The sequence below is a fragment of the Amblyomma americanum genome, chromosome 4, assembly GCF_052857255.1.
Source record: "Amblyomma americanum isolate KBUSLIRL-KWMA chromosome 4, ASM5285725v1, whole genome shotgun sequence".
NCBI classification, from domain to species: Eukaryota; Metazoa; Arthropoda; class Arachnida; order Ixodida; family Ixodidae; genus Amblyomma; species Amblyomma americanum.
Genome location: NC_135500.1, coordinates 128,865,871 through 128,878,846, shown reverse-complemented (window position 1 = coordinate 128,878,846; position 12,976 = coordinate 128,865,871). Strand labels below are relative to the sequence as shown.

The 12,976-nt window shown below is 47.5% G+C and overlaps 1 protein-coding gene across 4 annotated transcripts in view; it reads right to left on the bottom strand.

Annotated features, from left to right (window-relative positions):
• Nucleotides 1–3,836: 3,836 nt before the first annotated feature.
• The window catches only part of LOC144128348 (uncharacterized), a 161,824-nt gene continuing 152,684 nt past the window's right edge, over nucleotides 3,837–12,976 (bottom strand). For all 4 annotated transcript variants that reach the window (XM_077661683.1, XM_077661685.1, XM_077661684.1 and 1 more), the window contains 9 exons: nucleotides 11,705–12,944; nucleotides 11,472–11,582; nucleotides 10,734–10,851; nucleotides 10,224–10,340; nucleotides 10,094–10,140; nucleotides 8,284–8,470; nucleotides 7,181–7,425; nucleotides 6,788–6,918; nucleotides 3,837–6,109 (listed from right to left, as the gene is read on the bottom strand). In XM_077661683.1, the coding sequence (XP_077517809.1) occupies nucleotides 5,912–6,109; nucleotides 6,788–6,918; nucleotides 7,181–7,425; nucleotides 8,284–8,470; nucleotides 10,094–10,140; nucleotides 10,224–10,340; nucleotides 10,734–10,851; nucleotides 11,472–11,582; nucleotides 11,705–12,944 (2,394 nt within the window). In that variant the 3' untranslated portion in view covers nucleotides 3,837–5,911. The remainder of the gene's footprint in view (nucleotides 6,110–6,787; nucleotides 6,919–7,180; nucleotides 7,426–8,283; nucleotides 8,471–10,093; nucleotides 10,141–10,223; nucleotides 10,341–10,733; nucleotides 10,852–11,471; nucleotides 11,583–11,704; nucleotides 12,945–12,976) is intronic.

Below are 12,976 nucleotides of genomic sequence, written 5' to 3'. Positions count from 1 at the left end.
TAAAATACTGAATTTTTTGGTGATTTAATCTAGCAAGTGTGTGTGGCCATAGCGACTTAAAGTCTATTTCGGTGTTTTTGTCTTCCTGAACACTTTATTTATCAATAATTAACATGAAAAGCTAATACCTGGAGCTGGGCTTGAGAAGAAATTGCTATCGTGATTAAAAGATCTCCTTCACAGGGTTTTCGCGTGCATGTAAGACCTGTCTGCGTTATACACTGCGAAAGCAGTCATTCAAGATTGTGGCGGCCATTTTAAACGCGCTAGAGCCCCGGAGCAGGACGCCGTTAGCCTAGAGAGCGCTTCATAAAATGACGCCGATTAAATCCCTCTTCAGTATCTTTGTTTCGGTCTCCTGCTTCTAAAAATTACTTGTTGAACTCGTTCTCGAATTAAGCCACTCGATGAATAACGAGCGTTAAGAGATTTATAGTCACATTTTGAACGAAAGCCCACCTGTGGAATCATCACAGGATATCCACTAACTTTTGTGCAGTGCTTCAGCTCTGCGCAGAAAAACGAACTATAGACACGTTTAGCATACTGTGTACCGTGTTACCGTTAGCGTTACCGAAGTACCGGGAGCCCGACCTCTGCCAGTGAGTACGTGCTGAATGGTCCCGATGCGGAAGGCGTGCATGCAGCGGCCTGGTACGTGGCGTCCACCGGGGCGATCTGCGCATGCGTATTGGCGGTGGGCGGGCTCCAGGTACTCCGGTAACGCTAACAGTAACACGGTACACGGTATGCTAAACGTGTCTAATGTCTAGGTTCTTTCGTACTGCAACCAAGTATTGCCAAGTGGCGCGTAGCTTGTCGCCTTTGCGTACAACACAGCCGTGCGGGAAGCAACACGCGTCACGCCGTTTCAACTTGTGTACGAACGGACGTAAAGTCCAGAGCATGCTTGATGCCATGCTATCGTGCCCAGATGATACCTGCTCACGCCAGACGCCCAGCAAGTTGCCCAACGTGCTGAGGAAGCCCGTCAGCTGGCCCGCGTGCACACTGGGAAGCATCAGGACACTTATGTGCACTGCTAGAACCTTCGCCACCGACAGGTTCACCTGTTTTTTTTTTGTGAATTGACAACAAACCTGGTGACCAAGTCTATGTGTAGACACCTGTCCAACGTTAGGGCTTGTCCGAGAAGCTCCTCTGGCGCTACATCGGCCTTTACAGAGTGCTACGGCGTCTCAGTGATGTTAACTGTGAGGTTCTTCCAGACGGTGCTGCGCAACCGAGACGTCGGCAGCCCAGTTCCTACACTGTGGACGTTTTGGTCTGAACAGCATGCAGTAACGGCAAGCGTGTTCTAGTCGTCGCTCTCTTCACTTGTGATTTTATTCTCGTTTTATCTACCTCTTGTATGCTTTTCCTTTGAACGTTAGCTTGACGCTTCGCAGAACATCGCAGATTGCAGACACTTACGCGGAGGCGCGCGCACGGACCTTCTCAATGCACTCACAGCAGTGTGCTCTGCAGCACCTGGAGCGGATCAGCGCGCCCGCAACGCCTATCCTCACCTATACCGCCTTCTCCACCAGCGCTGCTCGCACATGGGCACTGTTGCAGTGTTCTTCAAGGACCTCGTCGGTGATCCGAGGAACACCCACGTTTCCCCACCACCGCCTCACTGCGAAGCCCCCCTGCGCATCGTCACCAGCCTGCTAGGCGTCCGCAGTAAGCGGACCATACCGGATGTTGTGCTTAGACAGGAAGTCGAAGTCGCGGCAGCACTGGATGGATGGACAGAGCGACGCCCTCCAGGTGTTTACGGATGGCTCTTTCGTTCCTGACACCGTTGCCACCATGTAGCCTGCACCGCACCAGCCATCGCCACGAAGCGCCAGTGCAGACTGGCATTCGTGGCCTCTTCTACGACTGCTGAGGTCAACGGCCTTCATCTGGCGCAAGATCTTATCGCCGAACTGGACTTGAAACCGTTCCGTAAGAGGCACGCTGAGGGTGCGCAGTGCCTCGCCGCTAAGCTCCGCATCCTGCAACATCTGCCTGCACTCATTACGCGGAGCCGACGAGACGCTGCACCCCGTTCTCATGGAGTTCGCGGAACTTGCCGCCAACAGTACCGCGCCTGTGACAACATACGGACGGCTGGGAGAACTTTGCTTAGCAGAGGAAGCCATCCTTTTCCCACGCGGAGCTCAGTCCTCCGGGCATTCCGCGGTTTGCTGCAGTTTCTCCTAGATTTCGACCTCACCGCTTGCTTCACCAGCGCCCAGTTCTATCCCGCCTGGTCCCCACCCTCCTTTCTCGAAGCGAAAAGCTTCACTACGCTAGGTAAAGAAGTTGTCGCGTAGGCCGGAAAATGACCTTTAACGACCTTCGGCCCAATCACGTTAGCCGTGTATGACCATTTGTGGTGCAGTTACGGTGTCGAACCCTTGACCCCTGACCTTTAGTTGATCCTTGATTTTCGACATTGGGTGACCTTTCACCTTTGACCTTAAGAACATCCGATGGGGTGATGTGAAGCCACGTGATGACATCCGATGGAGGTGTCGTAAGACCATGTGATACCACGTCATAGCCACGTGGCCGTGTGGGTATATATAGAACGGCTGTCGCGAGCGTGCAGCGGAGCTGCCCTGGACGAGCCTCAGACGCTTAGCAAGCGTGGTTGCTTTTCGCTGAATTCCAGGGTTAGCCAAGTTAAGCTACAGCCAATTTTTTTTTCTTAAATTTCGCCATAGTTTTGCTCAGCGCGAAATCTCCCTTCCATACTCCCCATTCTTCGACTCATGCATAACTCGGGCGCGTCCGTCGTGTCTCCGCTGGGTAGCGCAACGGTGAAATCCAAAGGCGTTGGCCGATCGCAAACAGCGTATGGTCGAGAAGAGACGCCCGGGTGTACCGTCACGTACGCGTCCAGTACTGCTGAAGGCTGAAGGTTGAGAGATTTTAGTACGAAAGCCGTATCTCACAGGGTGAAACCCAACCAAGAATCTTGTGGCGTCGCTAACCTTTGAATGAGGGTCTCCTTGGCCACCCTGGAGGAATAAAATAAGCATTGCCGCGACTGGATTTCGAATTCGCGGCGGCGCAAACAGATCAGCTTCGCTGGCCACGGCACGAGAGCGCTATGCTATCGCCGCAGCCGATCACGCCTGCAACACATGCTCGCGCTGTGCATTGCACATCGTCATCTTCATCAACTTCCATCTGCGGCACGAACAGATAAGATCAGCTTAACCTCGAGGTCACAGTAAACACTAACAAGCCTATTTGGGTGTAAAATGAAGCTGTCCTCTAGCGCACACCCTTTTATAAAAGAATGTGTGCTAGAAGACAGTTTACTTCCTTTTTACTCCTTTCTATTTACAGTGTAAAGCTTATCCTGACTCTAATATTCTCGCCAGACGTGCCTGTGACCCAGCAAATCAAAACCTTGAGCCATCCAGTCTATACACATATGCTTTCGTACGTCTACTCCACTCAACTACGTTAAAACCTTACTTTTCTTTTTTATCTTGCCTCCATGTTTCCGACGTTACTGCTGATGCATTCGTAGCCTAAAGGCATACTGCTATTATCAGCGTCACGAACAAAGAACGCTGTTAAAATACATTAATTCTTTGAGAAGACATAACACACTCGATAAAATTCTGGCACCATTTAAATCCAATTTTTTTCAAGAAATGCTTTCCAGTCACCCCGTACCACACGTACACCACAAGTAGGTGAATAAATGCTGCCCAATTGTCCCTATTTTGTCCTTGCTTTAAAGCTTCAATTCTGCGAATCCTTTCAGGTACTCAGCAGCAACGGTGAATTCGCAAAGTCTTGATGGGACGCACACACACAAAATGATTCGGTTTGTGCGAAAAAAGAAGTTGACGAGTTCTTCGTATTTATTGACATTTGGTGAAAACCGCGCTTACAGGCCGTGTTGAGATGGCTCACTATCCCGCTCCACGATTTAGGGAAGGGATGGCTGAGGAGAAGACGACGGTAAACGAATTGTTAGAGTAACATACTACGTGTTAAAGCAAAGAATAAAATAGCTTATATAAATATCCTAGAACAGAATACGCACCTAGATTAAAAGTGACAGCATTCTTGCACTCAAACACACTCTCATACACATGCACACCAACACGAACGAGCCTACACATCAACTAGAACACGCTCACAAGGAAAAAAACCAAGACATGGCAAAACACAGATGAAAGGCAGCGGCTTGCCGCCACCTGCAATCTTTCCAGACTTCAAGGACAAGATTACTTACTCTCAAACAGCTATACTGAAACAAAAAAGAGTAACAGACACAGCGAGAGCATGGGTCGTCCATGACTATTTGCCTTACGTTGTAACTCGAAACAAAGGTCATCTTTGCACTCTGATACTTTTCGCTGCAAATTTAAAGTTACTTCCATGTTAAACAGAACGCGTCTCCAGAAAAACTGCAAAAAGCAAGACATCTAATCATGGACAGTACCTGACAAAACGATCCCTATCTTTGACTGCTTATATACGTATTTGTTTTCTCAGTGTTGGCTTGTGGTGGTGTATATGAAGGGTAGAAGTCTGGCCTCATCTGCCTGTCTCGCTTCAACTTTCCGCCGGCCAACCAGCGGGGAAAGTTTCTGCCACTTTTATAGTTGAGAAATGGACCTCAGATGAGAAGCTCATGTTTGGGACAGCAGGAGAAAAGGTGAAAGGGGAGCGGGGATATGAAAGGGTGTGTTTTCCTTCACCTTTGTGACCAGCCTAACGCGGATGAGTCATCGACGAATTCCCGAATTTCCCAGAACCCGTGGCAGCAGCTTTTGGTACAACGCATTCTCACAAAACAGCCTAGCACGCACTGCATGCGGCTTGCTTAAGCACGGCACATGTCACTGCACTCAAATACAGTTCGCTTAGCATCCCTTTCTCTCTCGTCTAAACATTCTTTTCCTCACACCACTCACACACAGAATGCTCAGAAAAGCAGCGGCAAGCGGGAAGGTTCACGAGACGGACTTCTTCCCACATGATACAGGCCTATGCACACACACATGAACTGGCACTGGTTAAAAAAAAAAATTGCCGCATGAAAACACACGGAGTAAAAAAAAAACATGGTCACATAAACTAGAAAAAATACGACACACCCTTGTTCGAGAAAGCAGTTCGTGCTCCACTACTAGGGTATAGCCCGAAGCAAGGCCACGTGTGAATATAGCGCGTTCGCCATGCAATGTGCATCGCTAGAGTACCGCGTACGGTTGCACATCGTGCTACGCTCGTTTAGAATTGTGATCTCTGCTCAAGCACGACACAACCGTACAGAGTCCGCAGAAGTATACATTGGCACCCGGGGAAGCAACAAAAAAAACACAGAAGTAACCGGAAGAAACAGACAGTCAACTACAGAAGCAATGTACAATACAGTTCCGTTTGCTGCTTGCTTGTTGTCGTCCTAGAAATTCGTCCGTCGTTAAAAGGAAACGAGCACACGTTGACTTCCACACCCACGCACACTCGTATATAAACACAATTGACGCGTATGTCCATCGCGCTAGCACAGTGGCACTCGCACGTTTTCTTGTTGGCTGCTGACCTCTGCTTGACATCTGTGTCTTCTTCTTCATCTTCGCTCCTCCTGTATAGGTGTGTCGACGCAGTGTTTTGTTTGCAGTTGTCATTCTGACTTGCCTGTAGGTTATTTCTCGTTTCTTTTTCCTGTGTCCTGCAATGCTGGCACAACGGCACAATCAAGTGTCCACGCGCGCAGAGGGGAAAGAGGAAAAAAAAGAAACAAAAATACAGGGGAAGAATGAGTCCGATTTTGTTGTATCACAGTGTTCCTCTCGCAGGGGTGGGGGAGGGGGAAGGGTAGAGCGGAATCAACGCCGAAATGCTGTCGCCGTCGTCTTCGCTGTCGCGATCTGCACGCTGGTCATCACTTGGCCAAACCATGGCCAACGATGTCCAAGACCCAGTGTACCGAAGGGACGATGCTCGCGCTGTGTATGGCGTGCAGCCTCGAGCTGCCATCGTGCTCTGTGCACAGCCGCTGAACCGATGACGCTGGAATCCAGCCGCGCAGCTCCCACAGACCATGACTGTCAGTGCACATCAGAGCCGCATCTGCCGCCAGCTGCAGGGACCACAAGGAAGGCACGAATGAGCGCGCAAAGGTGGCGGAAGTAAGTAAAAAACTCCGAGTTTGGTCGCTCCAAGCAAAAAGACAGCGGAGTTGTACACTGCGCACATATTGCTCTCGGATATGCTGCTGTGCCCGTAAAAAGGGGCCACAACAAAACTGGTCGTCGTAGCGATTAAAAGCTGGCGTAATATGCAGACGTCCCAAATTGCCGCCTTTACCTTCGAGCTTGTCACGAAACCTGCCCTCTTCCCATTCATCTACCTTACTCGGTGCTAGGGAAAGAAAACTACTCATTACCATGAAAAGAATTCGTAACGCTTAGCAAGGAGCTTGCCTGCAAGAGCCTCCACCTTGCTGACACTTGCAAGAAGCTGATTCCTGTTACTAGTCAAACGCTGCTTCGGTTCACACTATATTCTGGCAATGGCGTCGTAACCTGAACATCACTGCTATCTCTCAAAGAATGCTAAAAGTTCGCTCCATACTCCTCTTAGAGGCCGTAACGCCGGTAGAGGTCGTAAGCGCCCCCCCCCCCCCCCCCTGCCCTCCCACTTTCCTCCGCTAATCAGGATAGCAAACAGTCCATAATTGTCCAATTCACTCGTTCCTTTGCCTCTCATAAACCAGTATTGCTTCAACAGAGACAAAAACAGGGTGGAAATGAGGTACCTGACATAGCGGCGGTCTGGTTTCCCAGTTTTGTGCGCAAAGAACACTTTTGCTGTTCTCGGTATCGTTACTGTGACAGTCCATGGTGTCCACGACGTGAAGAGATGCGAAGCTCAAGTGGTGCACGTGGCCTGCAAGGAAAGCGAAACAAAATTGTCTCAAACAAATACATCATATTTGATATAATAGGCATAATGGCACTTAATGGAGGAACACAAAAACAACGATCACTTTAGGGCCAAACATCCTTTCTATCACGCAGTGTTGTCCAATAAGAGCTTGCGCAGCTTACTCGCATAATGCTTGTACTGCGGGCATTAGATTACAAGATTCAACATGGCAGAAGTTGTACGCTCGCAATGATGCTCTCAGTAATGGGCTCCGTGAACTCACCTTCGTTGGATGTAGTGAATCCAGCGATTACGCAGTTGCGCTTCGGCTCCACTTCTTTTCCTGGTAGACAAATGGGTATGACCTTGTCCAAGGCCTCGGTGTTGTTTTTGATCCGCACGAGTGCTATGTCCGCCTGCTGAGAGGTGTTTGGATTGTGGTTAAGGAGAATATCGCTAACAAGGTAGTCCTGCTTCGAAGACTTGTTGTCCACCTGATGAAACTTGAAGGTCCAGGAGCCAGCATTGCTGCAGTAAGCAGAACGCACAGTTAAAAAAAAACTTTCAAAAGAGATAGCAGCATATCCTAGAAACTCTGCTAAACTGCAAGTCCAGCTTTCCCAGGCAAAAATTTTGAAAATTGGAAAATTGTAATACACTGTTATGGAAATATTGAATGTAATGGTCCATTATTCTGATATGTAGCAAAACCTTTCTTTTAAAGTGTTTCCAGCGATCGCTTCGAACAGTTAGGATTGCCATAGAAAACAAATGGGGAACGCTTTTGACGATAGTAAAACATGAATATAAAAAAAAAGCAAGACTGCCGTCGGGTGATCTGCGGATATATTGATTGTTATAGTGAAATCTTCCATTATGTAAAAAAATTGCGTTCATAAACGGTTTCCGGCTCAAAAACGCTTTTGTCTAGAATTGCTCGATATGATGATTGGACCATATAAGGGTAGATGAGGCGAGTGGCATCAATCGACCAGATTACTTTGACAAGCTTACAAGGTGGTACACAAAAAACCAGCCCCACAACATGAGGCTGGAACTTGTTCAGTGATCATTCTTTCTTTCTCGTACTCGTCTAAGTTTTGCTTGAATGCACCGTGAGCATCAGTGAAACGTGAGAAACAAACTAAGAGTTTACACTGTGGGCTACGTTAAACAGACGAGCATCAAAGCTCGTTTAGATTTATCGCGTGAATCACGTACGTGCATGCGGGTTGTTGCAATGTTGATGACTAACATGAGAACCACCTGTGCATGTATAATTCTGGCCAGACGTTCCGGTCATTGTCAACACTTGCTAGCATCTATCCTGACACTTTCATTAACATTCACGCATCTATAGTAAGCATACAGTGGGTGTACATTTACCTGTTATCTAAGCAAGATGCCGAGGTCAGCAGCCAACGGTTAGAAATGAGGTGAGCAGCACAGCGCTTTTCCCCAGATGACAGGACACCGATTGACGGCCAGTGTCCGGTATGGCCAGTTTCCATCGAAGCGGACTTCGACGAATCAGTGGCAGGTGCCGCTAGTGTCGTGTTCCAGCGCCCGCACTCTGAAAGATACGAAAGATATTGACCACCACGAAGCCCGAAGGGCCACAATTCCCGAGTACTCAGGATGCCGTGAAGGTCATGTTCGCTGTACCAATAACTATTCACTCCAGCACGACTGAAAAGGATGAATATTTAGTTCATCTTGAAGGCCACACTGTAGTTCATTCAAGTAAACCTTGCCATTTACTAAGGTGTAATTCAAGGCTACAAATTGCATGAGCCGTATACAACACACTTTATTTGCAGCACTGGGTATACCACATCCTCAGGGCCCAACTACATGTGTCATGTCAGTCCCTACATAGCAAAAAAATGAATTGCTGTCAATCAAATATTACGTTCCTGACAAAAGCGTCATTTTACTTGCTGTAACGAGTAATGAAACAAACCAAAGTGACAGGATATTTTATTATCATGTTGTAATGTCAGAGATGGTTAAAAAAGCCAATGACGTCAAAGACGGCAACCGTCCGCAACTTTCCACTCCGCACATTGCCTTATTTTTCTCTATCATTATTTGGTTCCAGTAAGCTCTACAACACTTAAAGTAAGTGTCATAATAATAAGAAGCAGGGATATATTTGGTTATCATACATATATAGGGGTTGGGCTTTATGGTATGAACTGAAAAATACCGACAAAGTACGCCCATTTCAATTTTTGAAATTCCCTTTTAACCGAAATGGTCAGTACCATTGACACTGATTAAAGTTGAAATTAGGGCGAGTTGGAAAGTATCTTTTAGCGCTGTTGACGCACAATGAATACCATTGACAGAAGCACAGCTAGCTGACTAATGAGTAGGTTACAGTCAGTCAAAGGAGAAAATCAAGTCACGGAGCCAGGGGTGTTGCAAGACGGTGGCACTATTAAATTAAGCTGGCCTCAGCAGACAGGAAGGCTCCACCACATTCTCGCCATCTACTCGTGGAGCGCTGTTTGTTGGCTCATTACTGGCCTAGGGCAAAAAAAGCCCTAAGACAGCTGTACTATCTGAAAAGAATGCAGGCCATGAAATTAGCAAGTAGAGGACTAATATTTTAATGAATGTTTGTCGTTCAAGAACCTTTACATTTTTTTGCATATCCAACGGCAGGGAAAAATCTCATTGACGCTGTCCTTCGTTCCAGTGTACTGTGCAGCAGTGGCTGTCACCGGTCATGTATTGCGAGTAATTGCACCGAAATTTTTTAGTCGCCACAGCGAGCCATCGATAGGCTCTTGAAAGTTTGTGCTAGGATGGGGCCCCTTGCATTACATGACTCCAGGTGAATGGGAGTTGCCACGAAACCCAACCCCATAACTTGTGTAAATAAGTAACTGGGCTCAGTTGTCGCGCGTTTATCTTTCCGTCTCACATAACTGCAGTCAAGGCTGATAATCGCAAAAAATGCCACTACAGGTGCAACAACTGCGACAACAGCCAGAATGAAGCAATGAAACGATCGCTTTCTTGCAATAGGCCGTGAGCTCAATCATCCATCGCCTCCTCTTCGCTTGCATGTGCTTTTTCTATTTTGTTACAAAGCTCGAGTTATTTACTGCAATGTACATTGCAGCACTCTTTTGTACTTTAACTGTGTCAGTACAAAAGTCAGTGCTCCTGAAAAGCTGTTACTTACGGTAATGATGGCACTTCATGGTAACCATTGTGTTGCACGTATCATTGCTATGGGAGAAAGAAAAGAATAAATCAATGCAAGTTATACATATGATGCAAATATAAGAAAATCTGTGGGGAAATTCTTGTACCTGATCGACAGTGCTTTCAGTATGTTTCCGACTTCCATCTTGTCTGATGTGTTACTGTGTCGAAGGGATATCGCGTATGGTGATTCCAGTGCGATAATACTCGTTTGTGAAGCTTTTCTGAAAACGAGTACAGAATATTGCATGTCGTTAATATCTGGGAAATGTAAACATAATACAACACAATACAATTTCAACTACTAAAGTCAGTTTCCCAATACAATTACGTTAGCATGAATGCTTGAATCACTGGTTAGCACTCCAAGAAAGGGCCCTAAAACAAAATCAAAACCTAACAACTACTCGCACGTGTGTAACACAGAGTAATAGAGACAAATATATATTTCAACAAGTTAGGTAAGAAATGATGAACCTGATTTGATAAAAATGATGTTTTGATACTGTTCAGTTGACAGCCTTAGGCTAAACCTTGACATAACAAGTTCGCATGAATGACCACCAATAAACAAACTTGAAACCTTAATGAATTGACCATTTAATCAAGGCACGTACTCAAATCCCATTCCTTGACAGGCGCTGTCACTGAGCATATCATCCCAGGTATCACCGCAGGCTGGCATCCAGGCACCTCCTTTTTTCCGTCCTTCGACGACTGTGTCTTTGAGTTGAACTGGACATAAACAAAGCATTGTCACCAGTTTTTATTGCAAAATCCTTTGATAGTTTTATCCAATCACTTCTGTTGTTCCTCAATAGCATTTCTCTGCCATCAGAACATTCAAGACTGGCTTAATTTACAACTAATGTGTCTTTTTGCTCTATTCACCAGATGGCGCTGAAATAGCACTTTCTGATCTCACTGTAGCATGCCAACACAATCAATCATTTTTCTATTCTTTTTATTCGAGCGAATAAAAACCGTTTTTTAGGCGAAGTTTTTTCCAACCGTATTAGAAACTACCATTAGTATATTAGCTCACTGTCTTGCCCACATTATTGCCGTAACATCAAATATAAGCGCTGTAGACCAGTTCATGTGGCACATCTGCATCAAGGTTGCCGGGAGTCCAGTTTCCTTAGTGTTTGAAGATAACTGAATTCCGATATTTTCATGAAAAAGACAGCCCACCATCATGATAATCAAGAAACATGAGCAACTTTGCTATAACATTATATATAAAGGTTGCCCGCAATTAGAATCCCAATACAACGCTATTCACTCATAAAGGTCCTGTTCAACTTTGCTTGGCACATTAGAGATTCAAACAGGCCACACCGGGATTAACTTACCGCAATTTATTTCATCGCTCGCATCTTTGCAATCATAACTTCCATCGCAAACGCTGGTATGGTCTACGCACACTTTGTCGGAATTGCAGGTAAAGCCAAGACAGGTCGAATCTGCAACAGAAAAAAAAGATTATGCCCTAGCTCTCAAATACCACCAATGAGACCAAACCTGCAAGTAAGCACCATCTTAAATCGAATAATGTCATATAACATAAGGCAAAGCAGTTACTTACTGGATGTCACGACGTCCAGCGTGCTGTTCACATCTTCTGGTGGTGACATGACGACTGCGGCTTCGGTAGTAATGACATGCGGATCTTCGCTCACGAAGTTCTGCGCTGCTGACGAATTCGAAGTCCTTTCAGGAGCCACTGTCGTCGTACCGTTGTCCGTAGTTAAAGAGGCGTGGCTTTCATGGTGCCAACTTGTTGCGGTCACCGTGGTGGTCGTTTCCGGGCTCGAAGTGCTTGTCGGGACAGTCAAAGTCGATTCGTTCGCAGCAATCCCTTCCTCTTGGAGCAGCAACCTAGCATAGTCGTGTGTGCTCACGTCAATGACCTCCTCGGGAATTCCAGTCGTCGTAGTCATTCGTGCATCTAAGGTCCTGTTCTCAGCCAGATCAAGTTCTCCCGTCTCTTCGGCGCTGTTCTGTTCCCTGAACGTCTGCATTTCCATGTGAACGGTTCGATTCCAGAGCAGAGCCGATCGGCCTCTGCCTTCGATTCTCGTCTCGTTCGTCACAGCTGCGTGGTGGTGAGGGTAGTGAGAGGCGGACGAGGCATCGCGGCTGGTCTCGTTCGACGAGACTTCGCCCGAGTCATCGGCGTCCATGAGCCTCAGTGCAGCCATGCTCCTTTCAGGCTCGACCGTTGTGGTGGTATTCGAAACATCGGTACTGTTCGGCGGCGTCGTGTCGGCACCCAACGAGTCGGCATCTTGAAGCCTGGCTTCGACACCTGCGCCGCGCGTTGTCGGCGCCATCGGCGTCGTAACGTTACCCCCTTCCTCCATATCGAGGACCGAGTCGATCGTGTGGTTCCCTTGGGGAATGCCGTCCGCAAGATCGAAAAGGGTGTGATCGTGACCAGTGGTCGTCGGCGCCATCGTCGTCATGTTCGCGCTGTCTCCTCGTTCCCCGAGGATGTTTTCGTGGGAGTAAAGAGCAGCCGCGATGGCGGAGGCGTTGTGCTCGAGGCCGGCCATCTTGCCGGCGGCGTAGGAGCGCACAGCGGCTGAGGCGTTGCGGTCGTCGGCTTGAGGGAACTCGAGCAGGCTGTACAGGTGCGAGTCGTGTGTGACGTTGTAGGAGAGAAGGCCGGTTACGTTGTGGATGAAGTCTCGCATCTCGTAGATGTTAGAGAACACGGAAGGGTGCTTTTGGTAGGCGCCACAGTGGCGCTGGTAGCTCACGACCCCGGCTAGACGCCAGATGTTATTGGGCGACAAGCACATCAACGGGGCTCCGAGGTCACCCTGGCCGAGAAAAAAACAAAAACAAAGAATTA